Here is a 21,611-nt window from a genome sequence, read left to right as displayed (position 1 = left end):
TACAAACGGAAGCTCTACACAAAGGACTGATGACCCATCCCAGCGGGGGATGTACTCCAGAGACTTGATTTGAACCTGCAGTTTACTCCATCACTGCTACAAGCCTGAACTAAGAACTTTGCCATTACTGTATGTAATTGATTCCATTTAACCAATTCTAGCTCTCATCTCTTTCCTTTTATGAATAAACCTTTAGATTTTAGATTCTAAAGGATTGGCAACAGTGTGATTTGTGGGTAAGATCTGATGTGTATATTGACCTGGGCCTGGAGCTTGGTCCTTTGGGATTGAGAGAACCTTTTTCTTTTACTGGGGTGTTGGTTTTCATAACCATTCATCCCCAGGACGAGTGGCACTGGTGGTGACACTGGGAGACTGGAGTGTCTAAGGAAATTGCTTGTGTGACTTGTGGTTAGCCAGTGGGGTGAAACTAAAGTCATTTTTGTCTGGCTGGTTTGGTGCCTTAGAGGTGGAAAAACCCCAGCCTAGGGCTGTGACTGCCCTGTTTGAGCAATTGGTCCTGAATTGGCACTTTCGGTTGGGTCCCGCCAGAACCACATCGTCACACCAAGGTGCAAAACAAAATTAAACCACTTAGAGACATAAAGGGTGGCAAGAAAACGTTCTATAAATACTTTAGAAGGAAGAGGAAGACAAAGGCTCATTACTCAATGATGAGGGGGGGAGGAATAATAACAGAAAATGTGGAAATGGTAGAAGTGTTAAATGACTTTTTTTGTTCAGTTTTCTCTAAAAAGGTTAGTAGCAATTGGACTTCTAACATAGCGAATGCCAGTGAAAAAGAGGGCAGATCAGAGGCTAACATCAGGAAACAAGAAGGTTAACATTACTTAGACAAGTTATGTCTTCATGTCACCTGATGAAATATATCCTAGAACACTCAAGGAGCTGACTGAGGAGACATCTGAGCCATTAGCGATTATCTCTGAAAGGTCATGGAAGGTGTGAGAGATTCCAGAGGGCTGGAAAAGGGCAAATAGAGGCTCATCTATTGTGATGGGTTGTACCCCTTCGGAAGCTACCTGATGTCCTGGGATACCACCGAGTCTACCTGTTCTGCCGCCATGGGCCCCCTTTAACCTGTCTTGCTGAGCCAGGCTCTTAAACCTCCACTAACATACACACAGGAAGGGCCACGCCCAGCTCCAGATCAGCTCTGGGCAGACTCAGCTTAAGGGAATTGCTCTAGCACTCAAATGTCCACCTCCCTTGGAGTGCAGACCCAAAGATATATTATGAAATTCACATCCTCCTTCAGTGTGGAGTGAGGGGTGCAAACTTCTCTCCTCCCCATTAGAAAAATTACAGAAACTGGGTTTAATAATAAACAAAACAAATTTTATTAACTATAAAAGGCAGATTTTAAGTGGTAAAAGGGGTAACAAACAGAACAAAGGAGATAACTAATCAAATGAAATCAAACACACAAACTGAGCTAGTTTCACCAAAGAAATTGGTTACAAATAGTATTTCTCACCTTCGATATTGTTGCAGGCAGTTTGCAAAGCTTCTGTGGTTCAGAGTTCCAGTTATATTCCTTTTCAGACTGGACCCCTTTCTCAGTCTGGACTCCCGCTCTTGCCTTCAGTGTTTCTTCTTGGGCAGACAGGCTATGGCGAGGAGAAGTCAAGTTTGTCTTCCTCACCACTCTTCAATAGGATTTACATAAGGCGGGAATCCTTTGTTTCCCGAACTTGACCTCCCCGTCCTTTCCAGTAATTTTTAGTATCAGGTGACAAGACCACCTGACTCAGTAGGGTCACATAGGATCCATGAGTCAGGGGCAGTATGGAGTGTCCACAGGAAGGCCAAGCTTTTCACAGTCCATTGTTCTCGCTGTTGGGCCATCCGTCCTCTCTGGCTTTTCCATTTTTGTACTGAAGTGTTAGCTTCACCCAAAGTAGCATAGTTGAAATACAGCCACATAGTCAATATTCCTAACTTCAGATATAGAAATGATACAGGCACATGAACTGGATAATCACAATCAGTAAATCATACCCTTTCCAATGATATCTCCCATGGTCCATCTTGCATGAAGTATATCTCAGTGTCACGGAGTGTGGGGGAGTCCAGTCCGGCACCCTTCTTCCTGGGACTCTCAGAAACTCTCAGCCAGCAAGTAAAACAGAAGGTTTATTGGACAACAGGAACGCAGGTTACAGCAGAGCTTGCAGGCACAGTCAGGACCTCTCAGTTGAGTCCTTCTGAGGTTTCAGGGTGCTTGGATCTTAGCTAGGATACCCTGAATTCCACCCACCCAGCCCAAAACCGAAACTGAAACTAACCCCCTCCTGCCGGCCCCTTCCTTTGTCTAGCTTCCCGGGCAAAAGTGTTGACCTCCCACCCCCCTTGCCTAGCTCAGGTTACAGGCTCAGGTATTGTCCATCCCCTAAAGTCCCCCTGCTCTCCCATCCCCCATGCAGAGAGCTCCTACTCCATCACACTCAGTTATGTCCTATTCATATCATAAGCATATTTTCATAAAGAATATGGAATGGCACATATCTATAAAAAGGGAAATAAGGACAACGCAGGGAATTACAGACCAATCAGCTTAACTTCAGTACTTGGAAATATAATGGAGCAAATAATTAAGCAATCAATTTGCCTCACCTAAGAGATAATAAGCTGATAAGTAACGGTCAACATGTAAAGCCAACCTAATAGCTTTCTTTGACAGGGTAAAAAGCTTTTTGATGGGGGGAAGCGGTAGATTTGGTATAACTTGACTTTAGTAAGACTTTTGATACTGTCTCACATGACCTTATAAACAAACCAGGGAAATACAACCTAGATGGAGCTACTATAAGGTGGGTGCATAACTGGTTGGAAAACCGTTCCCAGAGAATAGTTATCAGTGATCCACAGTCAAGCTAGAAGGGCGTAACGCGTGCAGTCCCGCAGGGATCAGTTCTGGGTTGAGTTTTGCTCAATATCTTCATCAATAATTTAGATTATGGCATAGAGAGTACTCTGAAGTCTGCAGATTATACCAAGGTGGGAGGGGTTGCAAGTGCTTTGGAGGCCAGAGTTAAAATTCAAAATGATCTGCACAAACTGCAGAAATGATCTGAAGTAAACAGGATGAAATTCAGTATGGACAAATACAAAGTGCTCCACTTAGGAAGGAACAATCAGTTGCACACATACAAAACGGGAAATGACTGCCTAGGAAGGGGCACTGCGGAAAAGGATCTGGGGATCATGGTGGACCACAGGCTAAATATGAGTCAACAGTTTAATACTGTTGCAAGAAAAGTAAACATCATTCTGGGCTGTATTAGCAGGAGTGTTCAAAGCAAGACACAAGAAGTGATTCTTCTGCTCTAGTTGGCGCTGATTAGGCCTCAACTGGAGAAGAGGAACAAAAATGATTAAAGATCTGGAAAACATGACCTATGAGGGAAGATTGAAAAAATTGGGTTTATTTAGTCTGGAGAAGGAAAGACTGAGAGGGGACATGAGAACAGTTTTCAAGAACATAAATGATTGTTACAAGGAGGAGGGAGAAAATTATTGTCCTTAACCTCTGAGGACAGGACAAGAAGCAATGGGCTTAAATTGCAGCAAGGGAGGTTTAGGCTGGATATTAGGAAAAACTTCCTAACTGTCAGGGTGGTTAAGCCCTGGAATAAATTGCCTAGGGAGGTTGTGGAATCTCCGTCATTGAATATATTTAACAGCAGATTGGACAAACCCCTGTCAGGGATGGTCTAGATAATACTAAGTCCTGCCTTGAGTGCAGGGGACTGGACTAGAAGACCTATCGAGGTCTCTTCCATTCCTGTGAGTCTAAGATTCTATAGTTCCCCCTGAGACACCTCTTCTCTGTGCCAGGAAGCAGGCGGGAGCCCATATAGGGGTCTATGGGATGAATTTCCCTAGGGTGGGTGAGGGAGGAGATGTGTGGGGAATCTGGGGAGAAAACAGGAATGTGAGCAGTTAAGTGACCCTCTGAGGCCCCTATCGCATTGCAGGGGGCATCCATACCAGGGACAGGTTGTGTCACCTCCTGCTCCGCAGCCTTGGGGGACTCACAGCGCTCTGCTGGTGTAGGTCCAAGCCTGGGCTGCTGCCTGCCTCCGAGTCCCCTGGCCTGTGCTCTGTGCTCTCAGCACCAAGGGAAGGTGGCAGCCCCTTGTGTGACACATGCTGTGCTCCGGCAGCAGGTCTCTGCACCCCTTAAGCATGCCTGAACCCCCCACCCTTCCAGCCCCTGCTACTGCATTAGGTCCTGCTCCCCAGCCTGGGTCAGATTAGAGCTGCAGGCCATGGTGTCCTGGATCCATGCTGTCATGGATCTCAAACAGCTCGGGAACAGTCCCTGGGAGGAACCCCTTCACTCTGTCAGCCCCTTAGGGCCACACTTTCTCACAGGGGTAAGCACCTTGCAGGGGTGGCCCTAGGCATTTTGCCACCCCAAGCACGCACTTGGCGTGCTGGTGCCTGGAGCCGCCCCTGGTGCCTTGGCTTCCCCATCCCCTGGGACCAACACTCAGAGCCTTCAGCACCTCTGCTTCACAGCACAAGCTCCCTGCAGCAAGTCCACCTGGACTGGACACCTCATGTGAGCTGAACATGCTAAGGGAACCAGGCACCCCTAGTTTTCTTACTCCTGAGTGACTCTCAGCCAGTGGGGTAACAGCAGGAGGGTTTATCAGATGTCTGGAACACAGCGTAGAAATTCCTTAGTTACCATGGAGAGTTACAACCAAGTCCATCTGAGTGAATCCAGAGCCCTGTGACCCCCTCCTCGAGTCCCAGTCCAGAAGCATCTCTCTGCTTCCAGCACCCACACTTAAGAACCCCACCTGGTCCCTCCTTAGTCCTTTGTTCTCCAGCTGGTCACGCCCAGCTGGCTTCCTGCAGAGGGGGCGGCCGCCCATGATTGTTAGTTGCTAGGTACCAAAGGTCCAGGCAATTGGAGTGACCATTCTCTTCTCAGCCTCTCCATGGGAATGGGGCCCAGGCCCCAGACAGTCAGGTGTTGGTCACACTTGGATCTCCGCAATGAGTGAACAAACTCCCCCCCCCCACTTAATCGTGCTGCACATAGGGGAAACTGAGACACACACGGTATTCATAAAAAATGTTATGAAAAATTCCCACTGTATCACACTTGGGCTTCTCAGAAGAGGGGCTAGTTCTGGAAATGACAGGCCAGGGGGGGAATCTCTCGCCACCTCCCACACCTGATCGGAGCCCACAGTCCTGAGTGCAGGAAAGCTCCTACAGCAGGCATCAGTCTCATGTCTTGAGCTGTAAATTGGAGTCTCCCCCGTACCCCAGTTCACTTGTACTTGCTGACAACAATGGGAGCAGGGGAATCAGGGGGACAGAGGGGGTGACAACGCAAACTGTACCGTGATGGCACCAGTCAGCCCCTGTGGTACGAATGGAGCAATGAGCCTGGGCTGCCTGTTACAGACCATACTGGGGAACAGACCGCAGAGATGAGTATATCTGGGCTCTGATTGGCTGAGACAATTGCACCTGGCAGGGTGGTTCATGACATCAGTGTGGTGCATACCTGTAACAAATGGGACATAGGAAAGTTCTCGTCACAGGGGTCAGGTGCTGTAGCATCCTGCTGCCCCAGGGTTTCTGCCGGAAACCTTTTCCTCTCCAAACACTTGCTCAGGCTCAGACTCTGCATGGAGCTGTGGTTCATTTGCCGGCCGTTTGACACTCAGATTTCCCTGACTCCCAGTTTGTGTAGCAGGACAAATGTCACCCACCCTTGTCACTCGTAACCCCAAGGGATCGATTCACGGGAGCCGCTGAGGAGACAGAGGTGCCCTGGTTAGTGGTGGGAACAGCCCAAGGGCCCCAGAGGTTGGGAGCTGATTGAATTATCCAGACAGGTCAGGCCCCCATCACATGGCACTGGGAGCTCTGAGGGCCGATCTCTCCCTGGCCAGACTCCAGGGCCAGCAATGCTGCTTCCCAGCACCACGTACGACAGACCAGAGGGCCCTGCTGTCCCACCTCCCAGATGTAGCAGGGGGCAGGGGCATTGCACTGAGATGGCTTCAGCCACCCCTCTCAGGCAACACCCACAGACCTGTGATGGGCATCAACCAGCTTTTGCCCCCAAGCATCCCACATCTCCTCTAGTACATCCTGCAGGGAGCCAGCATCTCCCCATCCTGCTCAGCACCCACCCCACACTGCTAGGAATACGGACCGAAGGGCCAGGCACTGAATTCTCCTGCGCAGACCGTTACGAGTGTCACCATTTTATTGCCCCATTAAGAGATGACAGTTGCTGTCACAATTGCAATTTCCTTCGTAATCTAACAGTTGTGGGACCTTAGGACCTAGCTCTGACAGTTGTTGTACTTTAGGACTAAGCAACTCACCTAGAGGACAATGAGCTGAGATAACCAAGTGCCGGCACCTTTACTGCTAGGGGTATAACTACAGAGACAGAAAGAAACCTGTAACAGGAGAGGACAGGGCAGGGCTGCAGAGTGATCTGAGCTGCTTGGTCCCTGGGCACAATCAAGCAATGTGCATCTTAACACAGTAAAACGCAAAGTGTGTGTGTAGGGACAGAAGGGTGAGGATGGCAATGTGAGTTAAATCTTTGCTGTGACAGCCCATCGCCCCCTGTGGTGCAAACAAGCAATGAGCTTGGGCTGCCTGTTACAGACTGCGCTGGGGAAGAGGTCTGTAGTCTCAGGGTCTGTTATCCAGGGATTTGGGCACATGCTTAACATCGCTGAACCAAAGGCCTGTGAGGGGCCTGGGGCATGCTGGGAACCTTGGTTTTCGCAGATGTTAAAGTCAGAAGGGACCATTGTGTTTATCTAGTCTGATCTCCTGCGTCACATGGATCAGAGACCCCACCAGTGAGTTCTGTGTCCAGCCCAGAGCTTCTGGTTTCACTAGGGTACATCTGTAGAACTGACCCGTCCCCACCAGATCATTGATAAAGACTGTATGGCACTGAACTGAGAACTGATCCATACAAGACTCCCTACAAACAGCCCTGCTGGATCAGGAGTCCCCATTGACCATTACTTTGTGAGATCTATCAGTTAGCCAATTCTGAATGTATTTAGGCCCATTCCTGACACTCCTGAGCCACTGGTGGGACCCCCATGAGATGACATACACAGGTTATTGGAGAGTGGCGACATACAGATGGAGGATGTCCTGAGCACCTTTGACCCTCTGCTGTTAGAACTAGAAATGCAGGGGCCTATGCCAGTATCCGAGGGGACCTCACAGGAAACCTCCCCATCGGTCACTCAAGAGGATGTCTCCCCTACCACAGCAACAGAGATTCTCAATAGGCGAGACAGAGTAATAAGAGCAGTGAAACAGTTAACTTACAATGCACCTGGGGTGACTAGTGAGAAGCCAATATATTTAGCACACAGGTTTGTGGAAGCTAAAGTGGGCTATCTGAGGCCCTTTGGAGGGGAACAGGGAGTTAGTATAGTAAGGAATGTGATTTGTCGGGATGACAAATTCTTGGCTGGGGGGAGGATGTAAGCAGAGTCAGGATGAGCTCTACCCTGACATCTGGTGGTGAATTATGGGGAGTGCGGAAAGGAATTTCAGGTATTTGCATTGGCACACCCACCTCACCTAGCATAGCCCACGGCAGCCTGGGATGGTTATTTTGACAGCTCTGGGTTCCCCAATTTCTTTGTTATTGGGGCAGGAGGAGTAAAGTGTTGTCACCCTGATTATGTGAATGAGGAACTACGAGACTGCTTTATGACAGAGATGACTCAACCTCAATTCAGTAGTACTTGCTAGACAAGGGACATGGGTTCCAAAACCCAGTGAGTTGAGAGAGGTTGGGGGCTGGTGTGTGTGTGTGTCTGATGGTATGGGCCCCTTTTGAGGGCCTGGAACACCAATTGCACATCCTCTTCTCTCCACTGTTAAAGAGTAGAGCTAATTTTGATTCCATTAGGAGTCCATTTAAAGGCTGCTGAGCTGAATTCATGTTGGGCCAATGGTGCACCAGCACTGGGGCTCCCCTACTAAGAACTGAAATCACTGAGTGCAGTGTTAGCTGAGGGGAGGGAGCCTGAAGACCTATCGCTAAGCGGTTGGCAGAGCGGAGCAGTTTGCAGCATGTTGGAGCAGCCCATGGAACAGTGAGCGGAGTGGAGTGGTTTGCAGGGACAGCTGGAGTGGCTCATCAGTCGGCTGGAGGAGCGGCACAGCTGGTGTAGTGGAGCTGGTCATGGTGAAGGCTGCAACAGAACTCCACGGAGAGGTGGAGCAGTTGGCCCTGGCCCATGTAAGGTGCCCCTCAACACCCTGTGTGGGGGGCCCCCCATTTCCACCCAGGCTGGGGGGTGTCATAAACAGATAGTTAAGGGTTAATGTCTCTCTTACCTGTAAAGGATTAACAAACAGGGAACCAAACACCTGACCAGAGGACCAATCAGGAGACAAGATAGTTTAAAATCTCGTGGCAGGGAAGCCTTTGTTTGTGGGTTTGGGGTTTGGCTTTGTTCTCATAGACTCATAGACTCTAGGACTGGAAGGGACCTCGAGAGGTCATCGAGTCCAGTCCCCTGCCCTCATGGCAGGACCAAATACTGTCTAAACCATCTCTGATAGACATTTATCTAACCTACTCTTAAATATCTCCAGAGATGGAGATTCCACAACTTCCCTAGGCAATCTATTCCAGTGTTTAACTACCCTGACAGTTAGGAACTTTTTCCTAATGTCCAACCTAAATCTCCCTTGCTGCAGTTTAAGCCCATTGCTTCTTGTTCTATCATTGGAGGCTAAGGTGAACAAGTTTTCTCCCTCCTCCTGATGACACCCTTTTAGATACCTGAAAACTGCTATCATGTCCCCTCTCAGTCTTCTCTTTTCCAAACTAAACAAACCCAATTCCTTCAGCCTTCCTTCATAGGTCATGTTCTCAAGACCTTTAATCATTCTTGTTGCTCTTCTCTGGACCCTCTCCAATTTCTCCACATCTTTCTTGAAATGCGGTGCCCAGAACTGGACACAATACTCCAGTTGAGGCCTAACCAGCGCAGAGTAAAGCGGAAGAATGACTTCTCGTGTCTTGTTCTCTCTGAGTCCTGGACGGGGCTAGAGGTGTAACCAGGTTTCTGCCAAGCTCCCTGCTACAGTCTCTTATCTGTTCAGAATTGTAAGTAGAGAAGGCGGTCATAGTCTTTTAATTTGTTTTCTTTTTCATTTGCATATGTGTACTTGCTGGAAGTAGCTTAAATTGTGTTTCTGCTGGAGAAAGTTTCTTTCTATTGTTTATAAGTTGAAAGATCCTGTAACTTTTTACCATCTAAAGTGCAGAGGTAAACCTGTTACTTTTTTCTTTCTTTTTTTTATTAAAAGCTTTGCTTTAAGACCTGTTTGAGTGTTTTCTCCTAGTTAAGGCTCAAAGAAGCTTGAGTCTGTATTGCCTGAGGGAGGGAATGGTAAAGTTCCTCTTTGTGTTAGATTCACGGAGTTGAATCAGGTGATCTCCTAGTGTTCCCAGGGCGGGAAGGAGCTGGGAAGGAAGGAGGGAGGGGGAAGGAAATGGTGTATTCCCCTTTGTTGTGAGACTCAGGGAATTTGGGTCTTGGGACCCCCAGGGAAGGTTTTTTGGGGGAGACTAGAGTCGATCAGGCGCTCTACTCTAAGTCCTGATTGGTGGCAGCCTATCAGAGCTAAGCTGGTAATTAAGCTTAGGGGAATTCATGCTAATACCCATAATTTGGAAGCTAAGGTCCAGAATTGGGAATTATATTATGACAGGGGGGTAAAACTCTGCAGGTAAACTTTTGAACTCTGGGGTGGCACTGACCAGAGACTTGCGGGTTGTTGGATTTTGGGGTGATTGGACTTAGGACCCTAAGGGGGAAAGGACAGTGCCAAACGTACTTGGAGGTGAGTTTTTTGCTTATGGTTTGTGTTACAATCCTGTTTGTGGTGTTTCTCCAATGTGATGCCACTTTGTTTCCCTCCTTTATTAAAAGGATTTTGCTACACTCAGACTCCGTGCTTGCGAGAGGGGAAGTATTGCCTCCTAGAGGCCCCCGGGGGGGTGGAATGTAAGTGTCCCAGGTCACTGGGTGGGGGCTCGAACCGATTTTGCATTGTGTTACTGAAACGGAACCCCTGGGTACTGAACCCGGCCCTTGTTGCCGCCAACTCAGAGGGGCAGAAGGGTTCCTTGTATTTCATAGGGGCTACGCTGATTTTGCGTAGTTCATTTTTTAATCAAATTTTCAAGTGAGACTAAGCCAAACGCCTTAGAGTACTGACGTGTATCATGTCATGGAGTCATAAATTCCAAAGTCAGAAGGGACCATTGTCTGACCTTCTGTATAGTACAGGCCAGAGAACCAGCCAGTCTAATCTCCAGCTAAGCTCACCCTTGCTGTGGCCATGGGGTAACACAGGGGCCCACAGCTCTGGGTGTCCCCAGTGGAACATTCTAACCATGGGGGGGGGTTGTTTCCAGTGGGGTCCTGCAGGGATCAGTTCTCGGCCCTACACTAGTTAACATTGTTATCAGCGACCTGGAAGAAAACATAAATACATCACTGATAAGTTTGAAGAGGGCACAAATTTTGGGGGAGTGGTTAACAATGAAGATGGTGTAGCCTGGGGTGTGTTAGTAATGTTGATTTGATTTATCAACTTTATTTTATTTTATTTTAATTAATTTTAATTAATGAATATTAATAATAATCATTTGTACTAATTAGTATGAGTTTAGGCTTGCCAATTTGTTTGCTCAGAAGATAAAAGTTTGTTGTGCATTCATTGCAACTGAAGAATCCTCCATCATTCCTACTTGCTTAGGTACAAGATCTAGGATCTTAATATCTGTAACAACTGATACAGGACGATCAGAATTAGAATCTGAGGATCCTCCTTCTGGATCAGGATCTGGGCTTGCATCTGAGCTTGAATCTATAAGTTCTATGTCTCAACTCCTACCTAAATTCACATTTTCCTCAACTGACCCATCAGAACTTTCCACTGGAGATAATCCTGGATATGTAGGATAATTTTCCATAAAACCTCTATGTCTTACGCTCAGGGCATCTCCACGCTGACACAGGACATCACTTAGTCCGCTAAGGTCTGGTGGAATAGGGCGTTTTATCGGTACACCAGGTGATACCAGCATTATCCAAGGGGGTGTAGAGGGTCCATGAAATTCTAGAGACCTAGGCAATGTTGATAATTGCCGAAATGCCAATAAGTGTCCACCCGGAGGGACTGGATCTCCTACTCTATATGGTGCTAATGTAATATTGGGTGGAGGAGCAGGAATTCTATTCCTTGGTTGTTGTAGCTCTCTCTGTTGTTACTTAGAGATTATTACATCGCAGGCCCTAGCTACTTGTGTCACTTGTGACACTGCATCTTCTAATCCCTGAGCAATGACAGTGTCTGAAGGCACTGCCTCTTCACTCTCAGGGGCGGACACTAACAGAGGAGGGGATTTTTCCTCCCCCTTTGCTTTACTCCTCTCCTCTTTTGCACCACTAGCCGCCTTTTCTATGACACTCATCGCCGCCTCCTGTGGTGCCACCTCGGGGCTTCCTTTTCCTATCTGCAGACTGCTGGTAGCTTCGGCACTGCCAGCTTCCTCTCCTGACTCTCCTCGTGGCTCTTCAGACTCAATCTCCAGCTCCACTCCTAAAGGTAACTCTCTGACCCTGCTTCTAGTAGTTGGCCCTATAGGTTTTTCTGCCTCCGTCGGTTCCACCATACCGACAGGGATGGGAATCGATTCTTTATCCTCCTCTACCACACCTTCTTTCTTCTCAAATTCTCTCATTCTTGCCAACAGCCGACCATGGTCTGATCTAGAAGCTTCTAGCATTTGTGGAGCTTCCCCGAGTACCTCTCCTTTTTTATTCAATTTCTTTCCCAGTGAGCTACAAGCCACGAGCAGGTATCCAACAGCTACTCCCTTGACCAGTTTAGCCCTTTTCTTTTTCTGCTCTGTTTCCACATCAAATACCTCACTTACAAAACCTCCTGGGTTCCCATGCTCAGAGATCATCTCACTATTTCTCAGCTGTTCTAAACCTCCTCCATGCTCCTGAATCTATTTCCTGGCAAAGTTTTCTAAAGCCAGAGTGTGGGTAACTCCAACCGACTCTACTCTTGCCCTTGCCCCACTCTTACCACAAGATAGAGAACTCATTTCAATTCTACAACTTTACTAGCTTAATCAAAAAACTAGAATAAATTCTCTGTCGCTTTACTCTGAAACGGAAGGCATCCCTTCACAGAAACAACAGGAAATAGCACCCCTTGACTGCTTTTTTAACACTTAGATCAATAAGTCCCAAGAAAATAATAGAGGGATAGGGGTACGTTCCTTCTCTTCCCTCAATGGCTCGGAGAAAATCGAGAGGTCTTTTCCCTCTGTCAGGACCTGCCAAATACTGGGCAATACTGAGGCAGACTGATCAGAGGTGCAGTCCGGGAGAGTTCGTGTCCCGAATCAGCCTCCACAGAATCTATGAAGGGACCTTCGGGGGTATGACAGGAAGCTCACACTGAGACAGATATAGTCATAAAGACTTTTTATTAAAATCAATTAAACAGTAAGCAAACGGTAAAACAGTTAGAATTACAGAGTTACAATTGTATTACTAGGAAAGAGTCCTGTAGCACCTAATAGACCAACAGAAGTTTTGGAGCATGAGCTTTCGTGGGTGAATACCCAAGTGGGGATTCGCCCATGAAAGCTCATGCTCCAAAACTTCTGTTGGTCTATAAGGTGCCACAGGGCTCTTTGCTGCTTTTACAGATCCAGACTAACACGGCTACCCCACTGATACTTGTATTACAGTTACTCAAGAGCTACATATGATAATACAATATTATGTGCTGCAAACTTTGATTAATACTCATACCCTGTTTTGATAACCTGGTGGTGGAAAATACAGGACCCCACCTGTGGTGGTTCCGGTTTCACATCTCTTGCAGAAGCGTACAGAGGAAACTAATGTGAAGAGCTGTCAAAGCTACTTTAGAATTTACTCTCTAGCGAAGTGTAGTGAAGAGAAGACTAGTGGAGAGTAGACAGAAGTGAGTGAAGTGAAGAAGAAGGACGAGGAGGTACCATAGTGAGGTAGGTTACCTCTTTTTATAGGAATAAATCTTGAAAATCCTTCCTCTTATGCCCAAATTTCACTCTTCTCCCACAGAAATGTTAGGGTACACTTACCCCATAGGCTAGTTTGTATGTGCATATGGACAACAGGTACCTGTGCACTTGGGGTGTACTTGTTAAGTCTGTGGGTACAACTTTGAAAAATCCCCTCTGCCATCCTTCACTGTCTGTTGGTCTAGGTAAAGGTCTTAGACCTAGGCGTAGACACTTCATTTCGGTATAGGAAAAACAAGTTTAAAAGGTCATCTTTGCTTTTCTGGGTAAAAGGACCCAGAATATAGATATGCTAACTTTCCTTTAGCTTAACATGCAAGTTTTTGGCCTGTAGGTTTCTTGCATTACAGCCAAACTGATTTTTAATATGAATCTATGAACCCATTACAATACAATACTCATAAGAAAAGATATATCTAAGGATGTTTCAACTTTGAAGCAGGATGGAAACTTAGCCCCCGAATCCGTAGAGAGTGCAACCCTGGCGCTTCGGAGCATAGACCACATCTATGGCAGTCACAGTCTTCCGCTTAGCGTGTTCAGTGTAAGTGACAGCATCACGGATGACGTTCTCTAAAAACACTTTCAGCACTCCTCGGGTTTCTTCATAGATCAGTCCGGAACTACGTTTTACATCACCACGGCGCCAAACGACGAATAGGCGGCTTCGTAATACCTTGAATGTTATCACGGAGCACCTTACGATGGCGCTTAGCGCCCCTCCTTTCCCAAGCCCTTACCACCTTTGCCGCAACCAGACATGATATTCCCAACTTCTAGTTGCCCGGCTTAGAAAACAAGAATAACCAGGTTATGCAGGCAACCCGATTAATCCTGAGGGCTACAAGAGCAGGTCACTGATAGAGAGTGATCTGGATTTCCTAGTAAACTGGGTGAAGCAAATAATTTGCCTCTCAGTATGGCTAAATGTAAATGCAGACCTCTAGGAACACAGAAGACAGGCCAGACTTACAGGATAGGGGCCTCTGTCCTGGGAAGCAGAGACTGTGTAAATGATTTGGGGGTTGGGGTGGGTAACCAGCTGAACATTAGTTATCAGCACAATGTTGTAGCCAAAAGGGCTAATGCAAACCTGGAATTTAAAAGTAGGGGAGTCTCAAGTCGGAGCAGTGAGGTTATTTTACCTCTGTGTTTGGCAGTGGTGTGACTGCTGGCGGAATCCTGTGCCAGTTCTGGTGTTCCCGGTTCAAGAAGGATGTTGATAATTGGAGAGGGGTCAGGGAAGAGCCACGAGAAGGATTAAAGGATTAGAAAACCTGCCTTACAGTGCTAGACTCAGGGAGCTCAATCTGTTCAGCTGAGCAAAGAACAGGTTAAGGGGTGATTCGATTGCAGTCTCTAAATACCTACATGGGGACAGATATTGAGCAATGGGCTCCCCAGTCTAGCAGACGAAGGTGTAACACAGTCCAGTCCTGGGAGCTGAAGCTGGACAAATTCAGGCTGGAAATGAGGCAGAAATTTTTGCCAGTGAGAGTAACTGGAACAACTTCCCCAGGGTCGTGGTGGATTCTCCATCACGGGCAATTTTAAAACCGACACTGGATGTTTTTCTAACAGCTCCACTCTCGGCACTATTGTGGGGCAGGTCTCTGGCCTGTGTTTTACGGGGGTCAGACCAGGTGATCCCATAGGTCCCTCCTGGCCTTGCAATCTATGCATAAAATTCACAGTAGGAGTCAGCTGGTGCTTGGAAATGAGATGAGGGAAGTTACCAGGTGTCACGAATTCACAGGGTCTGCGCTGTGCCCGGCCTTTAAACAGCCTCACCAGCCCCACATACAAGCAGGCAAACCACAGACATGTGAGATCAGAGTCACTTTGGGGCAAGTCTGACACCGCTTTCATTGGGCCACGGTCAGCACCTACATAGCAGGGTAATGGGCTCCCTTGAAATGCAGCAAAGAGACAGACCCGGGGAGCCTGGGCAGCCCAGAACAGGGCCAACCCCTCAGCCACAGGCAGCACCCGCAATCCAGTCCTCATGGGCCTGACTGTCCCCGGCTCCATACGTCACCATTTACACCAGGGCCTGGTATGTGTAAATCGCCGCCCTGGGAGGATGGTGTATTTCACAGTCTCTTTGCACAGGTGCAAATGACATGACCCAGTGCAGGGTGCTGAGGAGCCAAGCACAGGGCGCGTGATGGGCCGAGTGCTCCTCGGGCTTGAGGGCTGGGAATTGGGAAAGTTGTCATTTTACCCTGCACTGATGGGGGCCAGGCCCCAGCTGGTGTGAGTCCAGTGACCCCCGTGGAGCTCTGGCCAGTTCTCACCCACTGGGGTTCTAGGCCCCGTGATTCCAGCAGAGCTCTGAGCAACACCCACCCTCTGGGGCTCTGACCCCAAGGACTCCAATAGCCCCACACCAGCCTGTACCCACTGGGGATCCCCCCCACTGACTTCAGGGGGACTCCAGCTGATTTACACTCCCTGGGTCTCTGCCCTTAACTTTCCATGGGACAAGATGAACGTGAGCAGTTGGGCCAGTCAGAGCCAGGGCACGATGGCTCCCCACAGCCACACTGACCTCAGCGCTGACCAATGGCGGGTGGGGAGAGGGAAGGAAACAGCTTTTATTTTATCTGTTATCTCAGCCCTGACAAACGCTTCCTCCTGCTCAAAGCCAGGCTGGTGGCTGGGTCCTGGCTTCTCTTAGCTCGGTTTGCCTGGGCGTTAAATGATTGTAGCTGCCATCAGCACAGATCTGCATGTTCAGTACTGACACCCGGTCCCCTCTCCGCACTGGTCTATAAATACCCCAGGCCCGGCCAGTGTCCCATGCAGGCTGCACTTGGACTGGCCTTGCACCAGAACAGCTGCCCAGCGAGTCACTCAGCTGAGACCCTGGCTTCCTCCTGCTTCTTCCTCCTCCTGCGCTGGGGGACTGGCGGCAGCTGATCTGTTACGGGGGTGGGTGGCCAAGCTTGTCCCATGTGTGTCCCCTAACCCTGGGGCCCTCTCTGCCTCACCCTTTCCTCCCACCCAGCAAAGCCCTGCACGTGGCACCCTAACGCCCTGCGGAGCTGTGCCCAGCGCTCTGCCCCTCCGGGAGCTGGGTCCAGCCTCCAGTCCTGTGTCCAGTCCCTGCTGGAGCATCTCTCTGCAGGGCGGCTCTCCCATTCGACCCCTTCTGCTAATAATGGTGCAACAGGGGTCCCAGCCCCCACCATGGGGTGCAGTAACTATAACCCCGCCCCTCCCCGCCACCCCAACCACATGGTGTTGGCTTTCCAGACACATGATCCCGGAGCTGGAAATATGAGTGTGATTCAAACACCTGTTAGTGGGGAAAAGGCCGCGGGGCGAGGTCAGTTGGTGTTTCATGTACCAGGTGCTGGGTGATAACATGAGAGGCTCCAAGTCTCTAACACTAACCCAGCTGTCTGGTCAGAGAACGATTGCAGACGTGCTGCACCTGCAGCTGGCATTCCAGCCCTGTGCACACAGACTGGCCTCCACCCTGGTGGCACTGAGGCTTCTTCCAAACTCTCCCGCCCTGCTACCCAGGGCTGCCCAGAGGATTCAGGGGGCCTGGGGCAAAGCAATTTCGGGGGCCTCTTCCATAAAAAAAAGTTGCAATACTATATTCTCGTGGTGGCCCCTGTGGGGCCCGGGGCCTGGGGCAAATTGCCCCACTTTCCCGCCCCCCCGGGCAGCCCTACTGCCACCTGCGCCCTCCCTCCAACTTCCATGTAGGTGGTTACCGAGGGCACCTGCCAGCCCCAGCACTAGGGAGAGAGGGGCAGTGGGAGAAGGCATCTGAGAACTGCTTTGCTCTGCAAATGGGACCCTGTTTCCTAGGACCAAGGTCCCATCTGAGTGACCACGGCCTCCCTTCTGACCCCCCTTCTCCCCACCTGCAGCCCTGGTTTGGGGAGTTCCTGGAGATGCTGCTTGCGGAGCCCAGCCACTGACGAGCTGGGACCTGGTGGTGGATGAGGCTTTTTTCAAACAACTAACAAAATCATCCAAAGCCCAAGATTTGGTGGTGATGGGGGACTTCAACTATCCAGATATATGTTGGGAAAATAACACCGCGGGGCACAGACTATCCAATAAGTTCCTGGACTGCATTGCAGACAACTTTTTATTTCAGAAAGTTGAAAAAGCTACTAGGGGGGGAAGCTGTTCTAGACTTGATTTTAACAAATAGGGAGGAACTTGTTGAGAATTTGAAAGTAGAAGGAAGCTTGGGTGAAAGTGATCATGAAATCATAGAATTTGCAATTCTAAGGAAGGGTAGAAGGGAGTACAGCAGAATAGAGACAATGGATTTCAGGAAGGCGGATTTTGGTAAGCTCAGAGAGCTGATAGGTAAGGTCCCATGGGAATTAAGACTGAGGGGAAAAACAACTGAGGAAAGTTGGCAGTTTTTCAAAGGGACGCTATTAAGGGCCCAAAAGCAAGTTATTCCAATGGTTAGGAAAGATAGAAAATGTGGCAAAAGACCACCTTGGCTTACCCTTGAGATCTTGCGTGACCTACAAAATAAAAAGGCGTCATATAAAAAATGGAAACTAGGTCAGATCACGAAGGATGAATATAGGCAAATAACACAGGAATGCAGAGGCAAGATTAGAAAAGCAAAGGCACAGAATGAACTCAAACTAGCTATGGGAATAAAGGGAAACAAGAAGACTTTTTATCAATACATTAGAAGCAAGAGGAAGACTAAGGACAGGGTAGGCCCACTGCTCAATGAGGAGGGGGAAACAGTAACGGGAGACTTGGAAATGGCAGAGATGCTTAATGACTTCTTTGTTTCGGTCTTCACTGAGAAGTCTGAAGGAATGTCTAGTATAGTGAATGCTTACGGGAAGAGGGTAGGTTTAGAAGATAAAATAAAAAAAGAGCAAGTAAAAAATCACTTAGAAAAGTTAGATGCCTGCAAGTCACCAGGGCCTGATGAAATGCATCCTAGAATACTCAAGGAGTTAATAGAAGAGGTATCTGAGCCTCTAGCTATTATCTTTGGGAAATCATGGGAGACGGGGGAGATTCCAGAAGACTGGAAGGGGGCAAATATAGTGCCCATCTATAAAAAGGGAAATAAAAACAACCCAGGAAACTACAGACCAGTTAGTTTAACTTCTGTGCCAGGGAAGATAATGGAGCAGGTAATCAAAGAAATCATCTGCAAACACTTGGAAGGTGGTAAGGTGATAGGGAATAGCCAGCATGGAATTGTAAAGAACAAATCGTGTCAAACTAATCTGATAGCGTTCTTTGATAGGATAACGAGCCTTGTGGATAAGGGAGAAGCGGTGGATGTGATATACCTAGACTTTAGTAAGGCATTTGATACGGTCTCGCATGATATTCTTATAGATAAACTAGGAAAGTACAATTTAGATGGGGCTACTAGAAGGTGGGTGCATAACTGGCTGGATAACCGTACTCAGAGAGTAGTTGTTAATGGCTCCCAATCCTGCTGGAAAGGTATAACAAGTGGGGTTCCGCAGGGGTCTGTTTTGGGACCGGTTCTGTTCAATATCTTCATCAACGATTTAGATGTTGGCATAGAAAGTATGCTTATTAAGTTTGCGGACGATACCAAACTGGGAGGGATTGCAACTGCTTTGGAGGACAGGGTCAAAATTCAAAATGATCTGGACAAATTGGAGAAATGGTCTGAGGTAAACAGGATGAAGTTCAATAAAAATAAATGCAAAGTGCTCCACCTAGGAAGGAACAATCAGTTTCACACATACAGAATGGGAAGAGACTGTCTAGGAAGGAGTATGGCAGAAAGAGATCTAGGGGTCATAGTAGACCACAAGCTTAATATGAGTCAACAGTGTGATACTGTTGCAAAAAAAGCAAACATGATTCTGGGATGCATTAACAGGTGTGTTGTAAACAAGACACGAGAAGTCATTCTTCCGCTTTACTCTGCGCTGGTTAGGCCTCAACTGGAGTATTGTGTCCAGTTCTGGGCACCGCATTTCAAGAAAGATGTGGAGAAATTGGAGAGGGTCCAGAGAAGAGCAACAAGAATGATTAAAGGTCTTGAGAACATGACCTATGAAGGAAGGCTGAAGGAATTGGGTTTGTTTAGTTTGGAAAAGAGAAGACTGAGAGGGGACATGATAGCAGTTTTCAGGTATCTAAAAGGGTGTCATCAGGAGGAGGGAGAAAACTTGTTCACCTTAGCCTCCAATGATAGAACAAGAAGCAATGGGCTTAAACTGCAGCAAGGGAGATTTAGGTTGGACATTAGGAAAAAGTTCCTAACTGTCAGGGTAGTTAAACACTGGAATAGATTGCCTAGGGAAGTTGTGGAATCTCCATCTCTGGAGATATTTAAGAGTAGGTTAGATAAATGTCTATTAGGGATGGTCTAGACAGTATTTGGTCCTGCCATGAGGGCAGGGGACTGGACTTGATGACCTCTCGAGGTCCCTTCCAGTCCTAGAGTCTATGAGTCTATGAGTCTATCAGTCCAGTTCTGTCCGTGGGGCCCGGCTCAGTGAGGGGTGAAAGAGGAAGGGCCGTTTGGACCCAGGCAGATGGGGTCTGAGCTCGGTGCCTCTTGGCTGGGGGACGGGATCCCTCTCAGGGTCCTTCCAGCCCAGCCAAGTGCTTTAGCAAACAGTCCCAGGATCTAGGCACCTCCCCCTGGGAAATGCCCCATGTGAGAAGGGGGGCTGCTCCAGGGAGCGTCTCAGGCTCTCATGGTCCCATCTCCCTTGTGTGTTTTCTCCCCAGGAGAAGCGAGAAGATGAGGCCAGTCACCTACTTCAGCCTCTGCCTCCTTGGCTGCCTGATCTTTAACCCCTCACTGGCAGGTGAGTCCCACTCGGCCCTCGGAGCTGGAGTCCCCGGGTGCTGGTCCCCATGGTGGGAATTGGGAAGTGAATTCATTTCCCTCATTGCTCCCAGAGCCACTGCCCATCTCCTGCTGCTGGGGGTCACTGCCCGGGGGGAGCCCAGGCCCTGCAGCCCCTCCCCAAGGAGCGGGTGAGGGAAGGTGGGTGAAAGGCCCCCCAGGGTCGGCTCTTCCCATGAGGATTGGGTGGGGCCAGTCCCTGGGCAATGGGCGCTCAGCCCCCTTCAGCTCCAGGCTCCCATCCTACCCTCCCGTGGTCCCCTCCCACTGGCCGGCCGTGTCCCCACAGGGTCCCTCTCCAGGGGCTGCTCATGGCTCCACTCCAGCCCCAGCTTCTCCGCCATCCAGCCTCTGGTCCTGGCTGGGCTGCCCCATTCCCTGCACACTGTGTCTTTCTCCTCAGACTGTCCCGTTCCCTCCCCCTGCTGGGACACAGCTCCATCCCGTCCCTCTGTGCCCCCAGCCCTGTGAAGGGCAGGGCCTGCCCAGTGTTCCCCTCCCCTCTGCCCCAGCCCCATAGATCCCTGCTATCCCCCCTCTATGTCCCACCTCCCTGCGCACCTCTCTCCCTTCCCTCCTCCTCCAACCCCCCAGATTCTTCCATCCAGAACTGGACCCCTGCCCCAATTTCCTCTCTAGTCCCAGTCTGTGCCAACCCTCATTGCTCCCCCAGCTTCACCCAGTGGCCTTGGTTGTTCTCTTCTTGCCCCCCTTCCGGCTTCCCTGGCCCCACTGTCCTGCATGGCCCAAGGGGAGGGGGGAGAAGCTCAGAGGGGCAGGAATTCCCTCTGCCCGAGGGTTGCACCACAATGGGGGCCACTGTGGCTGGCAGCTCCATATTTCCCAGTTCCCTGGGGCATGGAGGGTCTATCAGTCACCCCACAGTCACTGGCTCCTTTGTCTCCCCCAGGGAGCCATGGGAAAGGAGCCAACATCCCATGCGAACCCAGAGGCCCTGCCCTGCTGGGATCCCTGCTCAGAGCTGGATTCCAGGGGCCTCATTCTGCCAGTCTAGGGTCTGGGCAAACCCAGTTTCTTCCTGCAGCGCCAGGGCCTGGAGGGTCCTGCCAGCCAGACACAGCCCCTATCATAAACAGATAAGTAGGAGTTAATAGAACAAAAGTGCTTCATGTCTCTTTTGCCTGGAAAGGGTTAACAAGGACAGTGAGCCTGGCTGTCACCTGACCAGAGGACCAATTGGGGACAGGATACTTTCAAATCTTGAGGGAGGGAAGTTTGTGTGTGTGCTGTTAGTGTTTGGTTGTTGTTCACTCTGGGGGCTCAGAGGGACCAGACGTGCAACCAGGTTTCTCTCCAATCTCTCCGATACAGGCTCTTATAAGTTCAGAATAGAGAGTACTAGGTAGATAAAGCGAGTTAGGCTTATGGTTGTTTTCTTTATTTGCAAATGTGTATTTGGCTGGAAGGATTTTAATTTGTACTTGTATCCTTAGGCTGGGAGGGTATTCCCAGTGTCTATAGCTGAAAGACTCTGTAACATATTCCATCTTAAATTTACAAAGATAATTTTTATTGTTTTTTCTTTCTTTAATTAAAAACTTTTCTTGTTTAAGAACTTGATTGTTTTTTATTCTGGTG

At 48.9% G+C, this 21,611-nt stretch overlaps 1 protein-coding gene across 2 annotated transcripts in view; it reads left to right on the top strand.

The window, feature by feature from the left end:
- Window positions 1-11,546: 11,546 nt before the first annotated feature.
- Window positions 11,547-21,611, top strand: part of LOC127051303 (C-type lectin BpLec-like) — a 28,528-nt gene continuing 18,463 nt past the window's right edge. The window contains exons 1-4 of one of the 2 annotated variants that reach the window (XM_050953454.1): window positions 11,547-11,679; window positions 12,979-13,123; window positions 13,602-13,703; window positions 19,892-19,971. In XM_050953454.1, coding sequence (XP_050809411.1) covers window positions 13,669-13,703; window positions 19,892-19,971 — 115 coding nt within the window. In that variant the 5' untranslated portion in view covers window positions 11,547-11,679; window positions 12,979-13,123; window positions 13,602-13,668. Of the gene's footprint in view, window positions 11,680-12,978; window positions 13,124-13,601; window positions 13,704-19,888; window positions 19,972-20,922; window positions 21,114-21,611 lie in introns of those variants that run through there. The other variant, XM_050953443.1, reaches the window with a different exon arrangement.

This window comes from Gopherus flavomarginatus, chromosome 1 (assembly GCF_025201925.1).
Source record: "Gopherus flavomarginatus isolate rGopFla2 chromosome 1, rGopFla2.mat.asm, whole genome shotgun sequence".
Taxonomy (NCBI): Eukaryota; Metazoa; Chordata; order Testudines; family Testudinidae; genus Gopherus; species Gopherus flavomarginatus.
The sequence above is the reverse complement of the archived record's forward strand: the minus strand, read 5'-3'. Positions and strand labels throughout refer to the sequence as shown.